This window comes from Glossina fuscipes, unplaced genomic scaffold (assembly GCF_014805625.2).
Source record: "Glossina fuscipes isolate IAEA_lab_2018 unplaced genomic scaffold, Yale_Gfus_2 27, whole genome shotgun sequence".
NCBI lineage: Eukaryota > Metazoa > Arthropoda > Insecta > Diptera > Glossinidae > Glossina > Glossina fuscipes.
Genome location: NW_023998422.1, coordinates 9,305,637 through 9,323,104, shown reverse-complemented (window position 1 = coordinate 9,323,104; position 17,468 = coordinate 9,305,637). Strand labels below are relative to the sequence as shown.

At 35.0% G+C, this 17,468-nt stretch overlaps 2 protein-coding genes across 8 annotated transcripts in view; one reads left to right on the top strand and one right to left on the bottom strand.

Annotated features, from left to right (window-relative positions):
* The window catches only part of LOC119636099 (monocarboxylate transporter 4), a 39,720-nt gene extending 35,582 nt beyond the window's left edge, over positions 1 to 4,138 (top strand). For both annotated transcript variants that reach the window (XM_038031234.1, XM_038031235.1), the window contains exons 2-3: positions 1,913 to 3,823; positions 3,941 to 4,138. In XM_038031234.1, the coding sequence (XP_037887162.1) occupies positions 1,918 to 3,823; positions 3,941 to 4,098 (2,064 nt within the window). In that variant the 5' untranslated portion in view covers positions 1,913 to 1,917 and the 3' untranslated portion in view covers positions 4,099 to 4,138. The remainder of the gene's footprint in view (positions 1 to 1,912; positions 3,824 to 3,940) is intronic.
* Positions 4,139 to 9,730: 5,592 nt separating this feature from the next.
* Positions 9,731 to 16,454, bottom strand: LOC119635950 (dynamin-like 120 kDa protein, mitochondrial). 6 transcript variants are annotated; one of them, XM_038030993.1, is made up of 16 exons: positions 16,285 to 16,454; positions 15,895 to 16,168; positions 15,662 to 15,797; positions 15,338 to 15,454; positions 15,164 to 15,238; positions 14,508 to 15,097; positions 13,480 to 13,707; positions 13,087 to 13,232; positions 12,845 to 13,009; positions 12,598 to 12,776; positions 12,087 to 12,164; positions 10,693 to 11,087; positions 10,509 to 10,627; positions 10,372 to 10,456; positions 10,109 to 10,313; positions 9,731 to 10,030 (listed from the first exon to the last, which is right to left on the bottom strand). In XM_038030993.1, exons 1-16 carry the CDS (start codon positions 16,317 to 16,319, stop codon positions 9,966 to 9,968), a joined length of 2,892 nt encoding a protein of 963 aa, XP_037886921.1. In that variant the 5' UTR covers positions 16,320 to 16,454; the 3' UTR covers positions 9,731 to 9,965. The 6 variants fall into 6 exon arrangements, with proteins under 6 accessions (XP_037886921.1, XP_037886920.1, XP_037886924.1 ...); XM_038030992.1 differs by having other exon boundaries at positions 12,589 to 12,776; positions 14,508 to 15,094; XM_038030991.1 differs by having other exon boundaries at positions 9,732 to 10,030; positions 12,589 to 12,776.
* Between the last annotated feature and the right edge of the window lie 1,014 nt (positions 16,455 to 17,468).

The window sequence follows — 17,468 nt, the reverse complement described above, 5'->3', positions numbered from 1 at the left end:
TATATATAGCGTTAATAGAAGACTAATAAATAATACGAAAGGATGCGAAGGAAAGAAAGATACCTCATGTATGTGTACATTTATATGCATATCTTTTTAGTAGTTCGAAGTAGAAACACCATAGTCGGCCACAGACCCCAGCATTAAAAATCTTTCAATGTTCTACACTTACTTATACAACGACTTTTCAAAATAAGGCGTTATATGTGAATTGGTCGCAAAAATAGTCACATCTGAACCGGTTTCAATAGCGTTCGTCCTTGGCCCAAGACACGGCAGGTTTGCCAAATTTCATCTAAATATCTTAACAGCTGCGACCTGTAGGTTGAACACGAGAAAGTAAAGCAGACAGACAAGCCTAAATAGTATAATAAAATGGGGATCTATCTCAAGACCTGCTAGGTGTTGCACATCGATAGCGTTCGACCTTGGCCCAAGACACGGCAGGTTTGCCAAATTTCATCTAAATATCTTAACAGCTGCGACATGTAGGTTGAACACGAGAAAGTAAAGCAGACAGATAAGCCTGAATAGTATAATAAAATGGGGATCTATCTCAAGACCTGCTAGGTGTTGCACATCGAGCGTTCGACCTTGGCCCAAGACACGGCAGGTTTGCCAAATTTCATCTAAATATCTTAACAGCTATAGGTTGAACACAAGAAAGTAGAGAAAAGAGACAGCCTGAATAGTGTAATAAACTGCGGATCCATCTCAAGTCCTGCTAGGTGTTGCATACGACCTCAAATACTTAATATACGCTTCTATCACGTGTAGTGAATGATATAAAAAAGTTAAAGCATATCATGGAGGTAGTCGAAAAAGAAGTCCGATCCGAACTAGTCTTGTCCTTGGAGCGAACCGCTTCAGTGTAGCCAATTTCATCAAAACATCTCAAAAATTGCGACTTGTAGGTTGAATGCAAGAAAGCAAGACGGACAGATGAACAGATGGATCGACTGGCCAGACACGTTTAAATCTGTTGCGAAACGGATACTAAATTGTTCGATACCATGGAAGGTGGGTCTACCTTTTCGCGCAAGCTTAATACACCCTTGTATGGCAAGTAGCCATGTGATCCTTTATGTCCCTGTGATCGCGCTCAAAAGACGCCTATATATATATGTGGTGTGGATCAACTGTAAAAAATTGGCGTTTAATCATTGCAGTTAAGGCCCATAGTTACTTCCTAAAGTCACTTTGCAGGAATTTTTTAAATCTTTCTTTATTTATTTATACTTTTCTCACATTCAGCTGAGCTAAGCAACAGTTTAAGATTGAAGCCTTCAAAGACGATGATATAATAGAGAAGGGCATCGATCAGAAGCAACAGCAAAGTTCATAGTAAACACTTTTCCCAATTCAAAGTTTTTTGCAAGACATATTTTTTTAGGCTTACAGTACTAGCCCAAGTCGAAGTTATCGACAAGAGTATGGATCCGAAGCACCAGAAAAGTTGAAAGTAAGCAGTTTTCAATATTTTCAGGGTTAAAGAACTAACTAGTGATCGCAAATCTAAATAACTATATAAGTAGCTAGCACAAGGTAAGATTTACTGCAGTTGGGTTTCAATCCGCGAACTCTGGCATGGCAGTCGAGAGTGTTATCTCCGTAGCTATGTGGTAGGTTTGTGGTAGCAGTTCGCACTTCAAAAAAGCCCTTAATATTTTTATATGTTCAATTGTTTGGCAGTATCTTGCAGTTTTATGCTGCGATCGGCTGTATTTTTCAGTATTTTAAAAAAGTTTCTAATACTATCTCAAAGACTAATCCTAATCTCTGAATGTCTTATGGAAAAACTTTAATTTCTTAAGCTCTTTTCAAACAATGTTGTCGTCCGTTCCGTTATTTCTCTCTCATTAAAAAAGATTGCATGAGATATTAAAAGATTTTTTTGATCATGTTTTTGCAGTATAAATGGCCTCAACGACAACAAATCAAAATCAGAATCATAAAACACCGAATGATGAGGGTGCTACCGAAAATTTGATGAACAATAAATCTCACAGAGATGATAAAGGGGAAGGAGAAGAAGAATTTGACGTTGACAAGTCTACGGCCGCCGTTGTGGTGCCACCTGATAGCGGTTGGGCTTGGGTGGTAATGGTTGCGTCATTCTTTTGCTGCACTGTAATCGACGGCATTGTCTTTTGTTCGGGCCTTATACAAGTCTCATTAATTGAAGAATTTCAAGTGTCCAAAGGTTATGTGGCGTTTGTCTCATCACTATTAAGCGGTTGTTATCTGATTGCTGGACCATTTGTGAGTGCTTTAGCCAATCGTTTTGGTTTCCGCCCAGTTACTATAGCTGGCGGTTTATTTGCAGCTGCCTGCTTTGCTGTATCCAGTTATGCTACCAGTGTTGAATGGCTATTCATCACCTATGGCATCTTAGGCGGTATTGGTTTTTGTATGGTTTATATACCAGCCGTTGTCATTATTGGTTTTTACTTTGAAAAATGGCGAGCTTTAGCAACAGGCTTGGCTATGTGCGGCTCAGGTGTGGGCACATTCGTATTTGCGCCTTTATCGAGTTACCTATTGGAGAATTACGGTTGGCGTCAAACAATGCTGGTTCAAGGTGGTATTATAGTATCATGCGCTATATTCGGTATGGCTTTCCGACCCATACAACCCATTACACTGGCAGTAACTGATGGCGACAATGCAGATGCTGAACAAAATAAGCATAAATTAAACGGCCATACAAATAAAGTAGCACCGAAAACACAATTTGCGGCGAATGCTTTCAGTAAGCCATTGCCGGAGGGACGGTTTGCTTATTCTATGCCCAATTCGGCTCATAACACTTACATGGGACAATCGCCTAAACATCACTATCCGACGGCCGCGGAGGTTTTCAAAGGTGCAAACTTAGAGCGTAGATTATCAGGAGCGTCGGGTAAAAGTACGGAAATGAAAAGTTTACGCAAATCTCAACCCACCACACCTAATGGCGAAGCTCAACAGATTACGTTCAATTTGAACAAAGAATTGTCAACGGTGGGCGAGAACGAAGAAGAAACTGAGAATGAAAATTTGTTAACCTCAGGACCAAAGCCAGAGATAACCCAAGGACGTAGGCACACTGTGTCCGGTAGACGGTCTCAAGATTTGACTAAACGCAGTAACGTGGGCTCGCAAGAAACAGTACACGCTACCGTCACCCGTCCCATGTATCGTGATGATATTTTCTTTTCTGGCTCTTTGACGCGCATACCGCAATATCAATCTCAAACTTCTTTAGCCTATCATATGTCGGTGACACGTTTACCTACTAAACAAGATGAATTGGAGGAACGTCAAAAAGGTTGCCACCTATGCCCGGAGGCCGTCAGGCGCACTCTATCAACGATGTTGGATACTTCCCTGCTCAAATCGCCCTCATTCATGTGTTTGGCTTTCTCTGGATTCCTAACTATGATGGGCTTTTTCATACCGTTCACCTTTTTAGTGCCGCGAGCAGAATTGGCCGGCATGTCAGCGAAATCGGCTTTAGGTGTTGTGTCCGGTATTGGTTTAGTTAACACAATTGCTAGGGTTTTATGTGGCTCTATATCATCGTTTCCGAGCGTGAAGCCTTTACTACTTAATAACGTCGCCATCACGGCTGGCGGTATTGCGACAATGTTTAGTGGTGTTGTGATTACACCAGCTACGCAATGGACGTTCGCGGTACTATTCGGTGTTTGTATTGCATGCTTTTCAGCGTTACGCTCCATTATAGCAGTGGAAATGATTGGCTTGGAAAAGTTAACAAATGCTTTCGGTTTCTTAATGTTATTTCAGGGTCTGGCAGCGACTGTAGGCAGCCCCATTGCCGGTAAGTGGAAAAATGTATAAAAAAGTGAGAAAAAAATTTCCCTTCAATAGGAAAGAATTAAATATTATTTTATTATTGTTGTTGTTATTGTTTTTGTTATTTTTGTTATTGTTTCAGGTGTTTTATTCGATATGACAGGAAGTTACGACGTGTCCTTCTATTTTGCTGGCGGTTTAATATTGCTTTCGGCCTTCCTATGCTATCCACTTACTTGTGTTTCGAATTGGGAGAAGAGACGCAGCGAAAAGAGAAATCAACATTTAACGCGTGCTTAAAACCCTAAGTTTATCCTATCTTTTCTCTATGTAAAGCCGTACACACACAAATACACGCAAAGACACACATACATGCATACATACATTATGACATACATACATACATACATACATACATAAATAAATAAATAAATAAATAAATAAATAAATATATGCATATACACGTACATATATATACACAACGATCCTAATAGTGTTTAAGGGCATTAGCATACGGTTTACTTTCACATGCACATATATGCAGATACGCATATAAAAGTACATTTGTACGTATGTGTAAATATAAACAATAATCACTTATTTGATAAGAGTAATAATAACGACAAGTACAGAGCAGTGAAGAGAAGAAAGTCAATACACAAAGGAAGTAAAAGAAATGAAACGACAGAAAAAACATAAACATAACAAAACAATAATTTAAGCGTAAATTATCTCTTAATGAGAACAAAAAAAAAAAAAATATATATATATATATATATATTTAAACAAAACAGAAATTGTAATAAACGGCAAGCAAATAACATCTACGTTTGTATTTTTATGCGAATATCATCAGCATATTTAATAACATAAATAGATATATATATATATATATATATGGATAGATAAGTGCAAGTGTAAATTAATTTTTCAACATCTTCAGAGTTAAGCAAATAATGAAAAATAAATAAACATAAATATAAATGTAACGATTATCTATCGATATATAATACACACACACACACACAAACAAAACGCAAGCACAGAGAGAAACAAACACACATAGATGGGGTGGTATAATTTCTGATAATTAAAACTATTGGTCTAATTATTGAATCATTTATTTTAGTTTACTCCAAATAAAGAAAAAACATTTTTTCTATTTTTTTATTGCAATACGTTAATAATATTAATAAATACTTTCATATGACTTGCCTTAATAATCAAAACTTTTTATATAAATATATGCACTAACACATGAAACTACATACACGAACACGAAAATACAAATAAACCGACACACTCAGACACACAAACATACACAAACACATACAAACACACATGAGTATGAGTATGTATATATATATATGAGTATATATATATATATATGAGTATGTGTATATATGCATATATACATATATATATATAATAAATGTAAAAAAATGGTGATCAAATGAGACTGAACCAGGTTAAAAAAAAAATAATAATAATAATAATATATTTTCTTTTTTATATATATTCATGTTAAAATATATATGTATATATATATATATATATATATATATTATTTATATTAATAACTATATATATATATAGCAAACAGATTATTACGTACACAACAAAGCAAATTCGTTTATTCTATTGATCCTATTTTAACGTAAAAAAAAAACAAAAAAAATTAAAACAAAAGATGCTGTTGATCAGCTTTAACACAGTTTTGCAATAAAATCCCCCAAAAAAAAAACACAGAAAATTGCTTTAATGCCTTTTGTTTGATAGGATTTCAAACCTTCTAATGCAATAATTATGAAAGCGGGTTAGGAATGGGTAAAAGAAAATTCGATCTATCGTCTACCGATTAACGCGTGATCACCTACAGAACACGAGACATATCGTCAAAAACATGGATAGAACATAAACTGCAGTTACATTCGACTTGGGGTCTCATACTCATTTTGTCATAATGTTTACAACGCCCAAGAAGAAGCATCAGACATACTACAATATACATATATAACGGGAAAGTGTCAACAACACACACCACACAGACGGGCAGACATAGCTAGATCGATTCATAATCTCACGCCGATTAATTATACATATATATATATATGCATAATATATAATGCATATAATATATATGTATATATGTCGCAAAAATGAATTTTCCAACTTCAAGTTTGCTAAAAGCATTGGAAATTCTTGCACGCAGTTCCGTATTCACAACGGTCAAAATTGGTCAAGAGACATAAATCATTGTGAATGAATGGTGATGGGTATACAAGATTTGCCCTCAGTCGGATATAATTTTCTTTCTTGCTATATACCTCACAAGGCAGTGTTGAAATACCAACATGATCATTATCATGTTATGATGATGCAAAGATAAGGGGTAGGCTTTGCAGCACCCAATGTCTAATAAACTTTTTGTTGTTTTATATATATTTGATCAGACCTGCAAGCGAACATCCATGATACAGGTAGATACAATAGTGTTTGGGAAAAATTGTCAGTGAAGAAGGGAGGAAATGGAGAGGAACGTTCGTGCAAGCAAGAGAAAGCTCTGTACAGGAAAATTATTCTGAAGACAACTAACGCGATCGTATTATCTATGAGTATCTCCGAGACAAATGAGTGAAAACACTAAGATAACGCGAGAAAATAGTTTTTTTTAAATAAATTTCTTATCTCTGTAGAATACTCGCCTCGGAAGTACCTATACATAAGCATAGTCCACGTTATGCCAATGTACAAGAATATCGAGAATGTTGATTGCATTCTTTTCATTCGTGAGCAGCAGAGTCTTTCATGGTCTATGGTCAATAGCCTCCAGACAAGACGTGAAAGCTGCTGCCCACAAACATGCGAATTGTACGCTAATCTATTAAGTACTTGAAATCGCGTCATCTTATGTTTCGTCATAGTCGTGAAAATGACATTTGCAGGAAGTGTTTGCACAATTGCGCAAACTTTTGTTGGGTTAAAAAAATTTTAAATTTCATCCATAGACTTAAAGTGGGAACCTATATGTCCAATCCCAACCATCTAAATCAATTTTTCCCTGGGTGGGACTTCTAACAAGAAACGATAGTTTGTTCGTTAAGAAGATCCACAATACCAAGTGCAATTCTAAAATATCGTCTCTACTTCAGGTATTAAGCTGACTGAGACCATTTTATGTTTACAAGTTCTTTTTCATAGGGAGACGACGCTTCAAGGCGAAGTGTGTATATATATATATAAGATAAGGATCTACAATCTTCACCCCACAGTATACAAAAAGATCAAGCTATCGTTCAGGTAGTTGAAGAATTAAAACTAGGTCGAGTTCATGGTTCTCGATATCGACTAAGCTTTGAGTATGTTACTGGTCGACAAATTTTACGATCGAAAAATTTTTCATCCGATAGTAAGAATAAGTAAAAACAGTACAGTGCGATATGAGCCACAATAATCAGATAGATCTAGATCACCTCGCTTAATACAGTTATTTATACAACGATTTTTCCAAGTAAATGGCCCGAACCGAACCATTTTCGTACTTGGGCCAAAACGCGAGTATGTACCAAATTTCATCAAAATATCTTCAAAATTGCGGCCTGTACATTGAATACAAGAAAACAGGACGTACAGACGGACAGACAGAATTAAATCTATTCAGAAAGTGATGCTACTGGTTTATGGTATACAAACGTCCAACATATCGACAGTGGCCTCGTTACCGCGAATTATCGACTTTACTCGATATCGAGAACTATAAATCGGACAATGCATGTTTTTGTTATTCCATGCAGACTATCTGCTGTCTCAGAAAATCTTTTTTGAAGAAATTTCGTATGACTGGTTTAGCTGAGCCATGAAAACCATAAAAATTTCCTAGGCTTGTAACCAATAAACGACAAATCCAATTTTACTCATGCTCTCTTTAAATGAGAGAGCAGAAGCCGATTTATAGTTATCGATATCGAGTAAATTCGGTGGTAATTTTTACGTTTGCGGCTTATATCTGTCGATTATCGAGTATCGAGTAGTGGGTTTACAACACTCGACTCATATAAATGCACAAAAGTGTACTAACAAAAACGTTGCTCGTATGAAGTGCGCATCCGATATCGAGTACATATGAACCGTGCCTAGCAATTGTGGATTACTACGACCATTATCAATACGTCTTTAAATCATGCCTGTTATGAGACAAAAAAAAATATAATTTCACATTTACATAACCTTTTCCGTAGAAAGTGGCAGAACGGTGTATAAATGATTTTCCAGTTTTATCATCGCATATACGCACACACCTCCCTAAGCACATTTATACTAAGTTTTATACCTTTAATGGCCTAAGAAGTTAAGACGGCTTCTGGTTTTTTACTACCTGTGTCTTTTTTGCTGGCTATGCCTATCTTTAGGATGAAATTTAGGTGACTCTGCATAGAGGTATGCTAGGAATTTTGAATTATAACTACGACATAATGATATGCACCAGAAAGTTTGTAATTTATTTTTGCACTATTCATAATCATTTTACCCTTAAAATATGTTATTACCACGAATATATATAAAAAAGCTCAGAAGCAAAGAAATTAAGTGTGAGAAGATTTTTTTAATATATGCAACACATAGAGGGTAGAATAATTATAAAAAAAAAAAAACAGTATTCAGCAGCAAATGAAAAATTATTTCTTCTTTTTACCAGCTTCATCAAGCTCTTGCAGTCGATGCATGCGTTGCGGAAAAGTTGGATGGGAATGACTCCATGACGAATATAAGCAATTGTGTATACGAAACCCGTGATTGTCGAGATTTAATTTAATCAGAGCCTGACTTAGCTTCGAAGAGAAGCCCAATTTTTTGGGCAAACTAATCAGCCTGATATTCAAAACGGCGAGATAGGATAGTCATAGCATCACTTTTACTTTTCGTATGTTTCACTTTACATCTGTTCGTGCGCATGCGCAACTTAGGGTCGCTGCCCGTAGGATGATAAAACGTATTTCATTTTAACTTACACTTCGTATTTGCTTGACCTTTAATTATTTTTGTGGAAATCTTGAAACACCGCCACCATCAGGGCGGCCAACGTCAAACGATAATATGGGAAAGAAAGGGGACTTTCGATATTTTGGACATAAATCGAATTAATTGCGTTTGATTCTCTCTTTTTTAAAATAAACATATTTTTGTGTATTAAGTTGGAAATTAGCATAAAGATTTCTTGGATTAATCAAGAACACGAGATTAGAATATGGCCGTGCTCTGCTAATAGTCACACCTTCAATCTATACGAAACTGAAAGAACTTTGGGAAAACACTGACAATTTTCTAATATATTCGCGTATAACTTTTGAAACCGATATTTTCAAAAAACTTTGACCCAGTTGTCCACTAGGATCATTTTCATGTACAATCCAAAAACCTAAAACGTGCGCATTTAACAATTAAATGCGACCGAGTGTGCTTCAGAATAAATGCAAAATAAGTCGGAACTATGTATAAAGGAGAAATCTTAACCAATTTTCTCGATTTTATTCTCGAACAATGCCCCGAAGCAGGATTAAAGTCGCCTCTTATTTAAACAAAATTATTTATATTTACGTGTATGTGTGCGAAAGCATCTGATATGTCATATTTTCAAAGTCGGTCAGCGGCCATTGGCAAAAGCAAAGCATTTCTAGATAAAGCGGCAGACATGTTTATGGATGGGTGGATGTACAACCGTCTTTGAATCACACGCTGGCTAAGAGTTAACTCAATTTAGTCTAATATTCGGTTTTCTCAAGGATCTTTAATACATTTTCAGCTTCAATTTGTAAACTTTTTGCAATTATTTTACCGGCAAATAAAATATCTTTTGGATATGTTTGTGTTTTCGTTTATTTAAGTATGACTCCAATAATATAAATAAGCAAAAGGAAGAAAAACATAGCAAAAATAAAATGTATAAAAATACAAATGAAAAAAAGTATTGAAAGTAATTTTCTTTTTCAAATGAACATAGTGTCGATAGTGTTTGCTGTATTCAAGAAACTTGCAACTGCGCAGGCTTCTCTACAATCAAACAACGCCATGTCAAAGGACAAAAAGAAGTTCTCTTTTGAAATTCTGTAAGAATTGCTATACTTCTGGTTTTAGTCCAACTACGTTTGGGTACCAATTAAACATTTGCGTTACTTTTCCTGATTTAAACAATTTATAAATTCTTCTAGTTTTTCCTGGATATGCCGTACTTTTACTGCAAAGACAATGAATGCAACGTATAATATAACGTATAGTGAGAAGAATTTAAAAAAGCGAACTTAAGTGAACTTACTAAGCTCTTCAGCTAAAAGCACACGTTTACCGGTTAATAGTTGAGCTTTCTTTTCCTCATCTTCGCTAAACTCATCTAAGACTTCTTTGATTTCTTTGTCTAAACGGCGAGCTTCACGATTTATCACTTGCTGACGTAAAGCATTACAAGTGACTTTAATAACCTGTTGAATGCGCCAGAAAAGCACCACATCGCTACAACTGATCTGTAGAAGAAATGAATATAGTTAAAAAGAAAACCATTGAAAGTATAAACGAGGTTACCTCGCATTCTGTCCCTTGTTGTGTGTATAAGTAATAAGCTTTGCGGCAGTCGTGAGCACGATGTAGGGCTTGTTTTAGGAAATGCCTACGAGTGAGAAAATTAATGTTGCAATCTTATGAAATAATTAATTGCCTACCGCCTATACGTTGGAAACCACGTCTGTCGTATGTAATCGGTATCAACCTCTACACCCTCTCTTTGCAAGTTTTTTCGCACTGTCGTCAATTCATCATACGATAAAGTGGGTAAATGTTTCTGAAAGTGATTACAAAACATTCTCACACACTTAAACAATTTAATAATAGTTTTTTCGAAACAACCTCATCAGTTCTTAAAATTTTGTCCAATTCATGTTTTACATGACGACGTTTAGATTGATCTTCCGTTAATGATTTCCAATGCGTTATGCGAGTAAGTTGACCGGGACCCATCATTTCACTTAGCGTATGTTCCGTCTGATCCAATTTATCTTTAACAGAAGTTTCTAAAAATTTCACCGCATGGTCCCATTCAGTTTTATCATGAACAAAACGATCTTCCAGTGTATTCAGCTGTATAACTCGTAACATATCTATGGCTTTATCTTCCCATGAATGCCGGCGTATCGCCTCATCTATGACAGCCAATTTGAGATTATCAAAAATATCATCGTGGTCCGGGGACTTTCTCGCTTTTTCCATTAACATCAAAAATTGGGTTTGCAGGGTCTCCCAACCTTTAAAATTAGAAAGCAAAAATACATCAATTAATGTTTTCACGAAGTAAAGTCAATACAAACGTCTTTTTTCATTTTTACATTAAGCTATTTATACCAAGTATTTTCAATTTTATCTTATTCCACTAATAAACAGAATAAGAGAAGGAAGGCACTTTATCGAGTTGCATTTTCAACCAGATTGACACAAATGCGATCGTTCGTTCAAAACGTTACATATTCGGTGGGTCCCTGATGACTCGCTGCTTTCTAATCTTATTCTGGGAATGTTATGAAAACTAAATGCTAAATTTTGGAGAAGGCTTGACGCATTGCTTTTCGAAATCTTTGCAAGGATTGCAAACAAACCCGAATTTTTGCAATTTTTACCGTAAAAAACGAATTGGTTTGCAAATCTTGTAGAAGAGTATGTATACCGTTCCACAATAAACTTTTAGAGTCCGAGAAATGAAAACACCAAAACAATGTCCAATAAATTAAAAAAAAAAAGCGAATGAAAACAAGACGATACGGTTCATGGCCACTGTTATCCCGACACCGCACGGTCTATAATACTTGATTAAGGTGTAAGCGAAGCAAAATGAAATGATGCCGTGAATACACCTTGGACAATCACGTCGCTACAGCCATTAAAAATATATAAAAGTAATTAATTTTTCGCGACTTTAATATTAGTCTTCGGGAATAAGAGCCAATAAGCGAAGCCTGTTCTTATAAAAAAATTACATCGCACAATACTGGGTTAAATCTAAACCTAGTAAGTATAGCTACGACTTGACCAGCGAATCTGTTACGCACAGATAATGTAGATCAACTAATGTTATGCTTAACTATATTAGATAGGAAAACAAAGCCTATCTCGCTCTAATGCGCAAGTCCCTACTCTATTGTTTTCAACACTACTATCCCTTGTCTAAATTAACAAGGAATCTATTCGAAATAAATGTTTATTTAATTTACAATTTTAACTATTATATACTGATTGTTAAATTATCTTACCCGATTCCACAGACTTTGCTGGCAACGATTGCTCGGCCCATTGTCTTAGTTTGATATCCACCATAGTATTAACCGAATCTTCAAAAGCAACAAAAAGACGATTTTTATAGTGGTTAAGTTAAAAACAAAACTTAAAAATTATAAGAATAGAAATATATAAACAGTATGGAAGAAATGAAAAGTGTTAATGATAGAAAGTTAAAAGTAGTTTTATATAAGCAAATTATTAATATACTAGTAATTGTATCAATATATTATATGGCGCTATGCGCGCCAAAAAAGAAAGTGTGCTTTTAAAATAAAGTTTATACTTCGCTTAGCTCATTTAACAAAGCATCATAACTCGTTCGAATACATTGGATTCCCGTTAACGATTCGCTTTCGATTTTTGTAGAGCAACTAAGGCTTAATCTTGTTTTTATATGAATTTGAATGATTTCATTTTGGTGAATTGCGTTTTTGACTAAGTTTCATACTACTTTATACAACTACAAAATATTACTTTGAGAACCTGACTGAGCGGCGGGCAGATAGACGTTTTCAAATACATAATTTGACAGCTTGTCCCATAATTTTTCACTTAAAGCTTCTTCCCATTTCTTAGCACAGATTTGCGATAAATTAACCACTTCGTCCAATATTTCTCCTTTGGCCTTTTCAAACAGCTCATCACGACCAGATTCACGCAGTCTTTTGCAAATGCAAATAGAAAAGGAGGAATAGTTTTAAAAATAGTTTTAGCTTAGGAAAATGCAAACCTTGGAAAATTGTTTTTCCATTCAGTTTCCAGATTGAAACGTGTTGCTTTAAAAGCATCAGCTTGCTGCTCAATAGTTTCTCGAACCATTTTCCAAAAGCGATCTGACACAGCCATACTTAAGTTTCGACTAGTTACCTGATGAGGCATTATAACACCGCGACGACTAGAATTATCACAAAAGCGATTTTAATAACATACTTAAAACTTTGTCTTCTACTTAATCATTTGACTAATACTAACTGAAATAGTTTGGAATTTTTAAAGAAATCTTCTTCATATTGCCGGATAGCTTCTATGCTATCATCTTTGCGTCCCCGTCCTGTTACCACAGCGTAATAACCCAAAGCTTTCATGTTAAATAATTTACCAGATAGAATTTTTCTTATCTAGAAGAAGAAGAAAAAAAAATTACTTTTTCCACTGTATTTTTTAGATATTATGGTCTAATTACGTCTCAAGCCTAAAACTTAGGAATTAAATTCTTTTCTTTTTTCTGATTATTGTTAAGTATTTCGCTAACATTTACTAAAAATTTATTATTATTTTTTTTTTTTCTATTTTTAAGTTATTCAAATAAAACGCAAAGTTCGACGACACTGCAAATACATTCTTTTGCTGCAGCAAAACTCTTACCCTATCTGGATCGGCCAATTCCTCAGCTAAATCTACTTTAGTTAATACAAATATGGTACGGCGCCCAAGAGGATCACATTGCATCACCAAATCCGTAACATTACTTCGTTCAGCATCAACCGAGCCATCTTGTATACACAAAATGATAGCATTCGGATTACTCATGTAATGCTTTGTCATTTGATGTATCGAATCTTTGGTATCGGCAGCCATATCAACGGTCATAGTCTAATAGAAGCAAAAAAGAAAAATTAATTTAATAGAGGAGAAAAGGGCTAGGATCACAGTTTTAAATGCCCGTCGCTAATATGTTTTGAAAAAGCCTAATTTTCAATGGGTTATGACATTGCACTTTGCTTTTGAGAACAAGTAACATTTATCCATGTATTTATGCACAGGCAATATTTGATTTTAAAAGGAGTATATACGATATGCTATATTTGAAATTAGATTTTCATGCAACTTGGCAGCATTTCATAGGTAAGTGCACAGACTAACGATCACATTTATGGTTTAGATATGAATGGTACGATTTTGGAAGTTTTTTAATGGAAAAATCTAAAGCTAACAGAAAATTCGCGGCATATGACTTCAAATGAATATTTTTGTTTTTCTTCTTCTTGGCTTGACAAAATTCTGATATTTATTATGAATTATGAAAATGTAGTTATGCGTGAAGCATTAAGCCGATTTTGTTGGCGCACGACGATGACTTAAGGACTTGAACGAAAAAACTCGTCTCAATAAATACGATTTTGAAAGGTTGGAGAAATCACGTGATTGATAATTTCATGCAAAGAGAGGTTAATACTGATTTTTGACACTTAAGTGACAAAAACGGAATAAAGGGGTAATAATAAATAGTTTTCGTCAGATTACACAGCGGATAGACATGTGCTGTTCCGTTAATTTCCCCATTTCAGCAAATTGTACATTAAGGGATATTCGATACAGACTTCGAAATTTTTGTGTTCCCAAACTTTTTCATATATCAAGTGCTGTATTCAAAAATTATTATTCAAACTCACCGATATAATACCCGGCAAATCGACCAAAACCATACGCTGCAAACCAGGTCCTTTTACAGTCATTGAAATCACTTCGTTGCTTACGGTCTTGCCCCCGCGCACCGAAGCACGCATTCGAAATTCCACTTCTCTTCTGAGCTCAGATAAATCGGATTCTTTATTCAAGTCATATTCTCTATCTGAATCGCGAAATTGTGCCACATGATAGGGACCCTCAGCGAGAGTAACTTTTACCGGTGCTCTGGTCATCATTTCACCACTACCTCGCGGAAATATACGAGCCTTAGCTATAGATTCCAAAACTGAAGTTTTACCACTGCTTTGATCACCCACTACTACGACCCGCGGCAGATGATCTGCCATCGAGTAACTGCTGTCGTAGCCAGTTAACTCATCCAACACCTCAGAGTACATATCAATTAGCGATTTTTTAATCTTTTTTGTACCTGTTTTCTTATTTTGTTTGAGTATCAAGAACTGTTGACGCAACTCACGATTCTCCTTTTCCATTTTTTCTAATTCTCTTTGATATTTTATCTGAACGTTTATAACTTCAGTTTGAAGATTTTCAACCTGAGATTGGAGTGCTTCTAAAAAAAACACAATCTCACAAGATAATGAATTAAAACAGAAGTAAATAATATTCATTTACTTACCATACTTTCTACGACTTTCATCATTCGAAAGACTTAGAGCTGTTACGGTAGTTTTTGCTTTAATTTCTCCTTTTGCTGAAGAAAGAGAAAAAAATATTTAATCTACCATATAATGTGGAAAATAGAGGATATTGAAAGAAAATCTCTCACTTTTCAAGTCTTAAGAAAACCTACATTCATTTAAAGTGGAGCCTTGATAATCGGCCGCTTCAATAGCATCGTCCAGTCGTGTATCAAACCATCGTCTCCATTCAGCTATTTTGTCCTCGCTGAGTTGCTTTAATCTGGGATCTATATTTGTGAAAACATTAATTCATTCACATTGTAGATATGCATGATATGATGAAATGTTTTCTATGGCTTAGATTAAGTAGTATTTACGGATACTATGAAAACATTGTGCATTTATTTTAACATAAATTTCCTGACAATTAAACCTTTTAAAGTGAGAGATTTTTCCTATTTCCAATGTAAATATGATATCCATGAAAAACTCACCAATTTCAATAACATCTTTTACGCTACTGCCAAATTCTGCTAAAGCTTTTGAGAATTGTGTCCACTTTTCACCCTTCGGCATCACTTCTTCCAACCATTTCAAATCCGGTAAACCATCTTTCCAATCTTCGTATTTCTAAACAAGAAAAAACATGAAAATTATTATATTGTATACATTATATTGTGCTGGTAAAAGTAAGAAACCACATGAGAAACCTCAAGCAATTACTCACTTTATTTAGTGTCACACCACCGCCAATAGCCCCGCCCAACAATATGTAACGCAATTTAAGAGCGCCCCTTAAAACCCGAGCTACTATCATGCCATAACCACGCGACGGTGGTATCGTCCAACCTTTAGGTCCACGAGGTGCTAAAAAGTACTTGCTCCAGCCATTGCTCTTGCCTCCGCCTTTGTATTTTTTTTGATTTAACGTTGAGTAATAGGAATTACTGGTGCTTGTCACGATTTTACTGCACAAATATGTTATACGTTCGTTCGTGCCGCTGCAAAAGCATATTAATCCAAAAAACAACAATAATTTTTGACAGGCAATGAGAGAAAATAATAATATCATCACAACATCAATTTTGTTATTGCACAATCCTTTTTTTCACATTACCGGTGGCGTGTTATTTGCTTGGCTGCTCGCAACATTTCTTTTCCTAGCGTAAGTTACGCTTGTGACCAACCGATTGGATGAATTTAATAGTTAATCAAACTTTTTTCTTTCCGTTTTTGCAAAATAAATATCCAATTTTTCTTTAGAAGAAGAGCAATAATAAATTTCCTATGATGACATTAGGATCTCTTCTTCTTCTTCCTATACTGAATGGTTTGACAATTGATAGCTTATATTATAGAAATCAATTGCTCAGCCAACAAAGCGACGTTTCGTAACGTGCCAACCGATTTCTTGACTTACGGAGAGTTAACATAAATAACGTAGCGAATTAACTTGTTGTTGCCTATTTTTGCCGCGGTGGCGTTAATATATGTCCTTTTTTCTTTATATTAGAAGCACCATTTACAATTTCAAAGCCTATATTTATACCATAAAATATACAAAACACATATAAAAATTGATGTACCTTTATGAAAAAGGTGACCAAGAAAACTACTGACATATTTTTTATTTTCTGCGTTTTTTAATTTTTTTTACATTAACTTTTTTTTTTTTTGCTTTTCAGCAATAACTGTAACACCATCCACTTCACAAACTTGAAAATTTCTTTGGTGCTTTTTTTTACAAATGAAAAAATGAATTTTTCTTTTTTTTCAAATTTTTTTGGTTTGTCATGAAAAAACCGTTAGATGGATTTTCTTTCTTTACACGTTGAAAAAATGTACCATTTGTTGAGACTTGCCTCCAACATATGGCAACTATCCGGAGCGTTCAACTTTTGTGATGAAGAAGAACAAGATGAACAAAATTATTCATCTGTTCTGTTAAAAGTGTAGCATTACCCGTTAAAATACACGGATTTTCAAGGTTCTTTTTCAAAAATAACGAACTCCTCTATTAACGAAGCGAACTCGTTTGTTGAAACGCATTTACATCCAATGACGTCGAAAAATGATTTGCGCTAAAGACTATTCTATATGATGGGCCAAGGAAGGCGGTTGCAAATGCCACAAATTATGAGTGTCAAAAATCCACAAGCTTGGACGAAAATTTAAAAATTCCAAACTCGTACTTAATCCCATTAGTAAAAAGAAATTCTTTATTTTACGATAATACGGACGATACTCCCAAAAATTGTATAAAACTATTCAGGAGACGTACAAGGGGAGATGAATTTATAT

Excerpts from the sequence above, each read along its gene's own strand:
- LOC119635950 (XM_038030991.1), bottom strand. The coding sequence starts at position 16,319 with ATGTTGCGAGCAGCCAAGCAAATAACACGCCACCG. Across the intron at positions 16,169-16,284 it reads AAGCAAATAACACGCCACCG|CGGCACGAACGAACGTATAA; the intron begins GTAATGTGAAAA and ends ATGCTTTTGCAG. Across the intron at positions 15,098-15,163 it reads TGAAAGTCGTAGAAAGTATG|AAGCACTCCAATCTCAGGTT; the intron begins GTAAGTAAATGA and ends TGTTTTTTTTAG.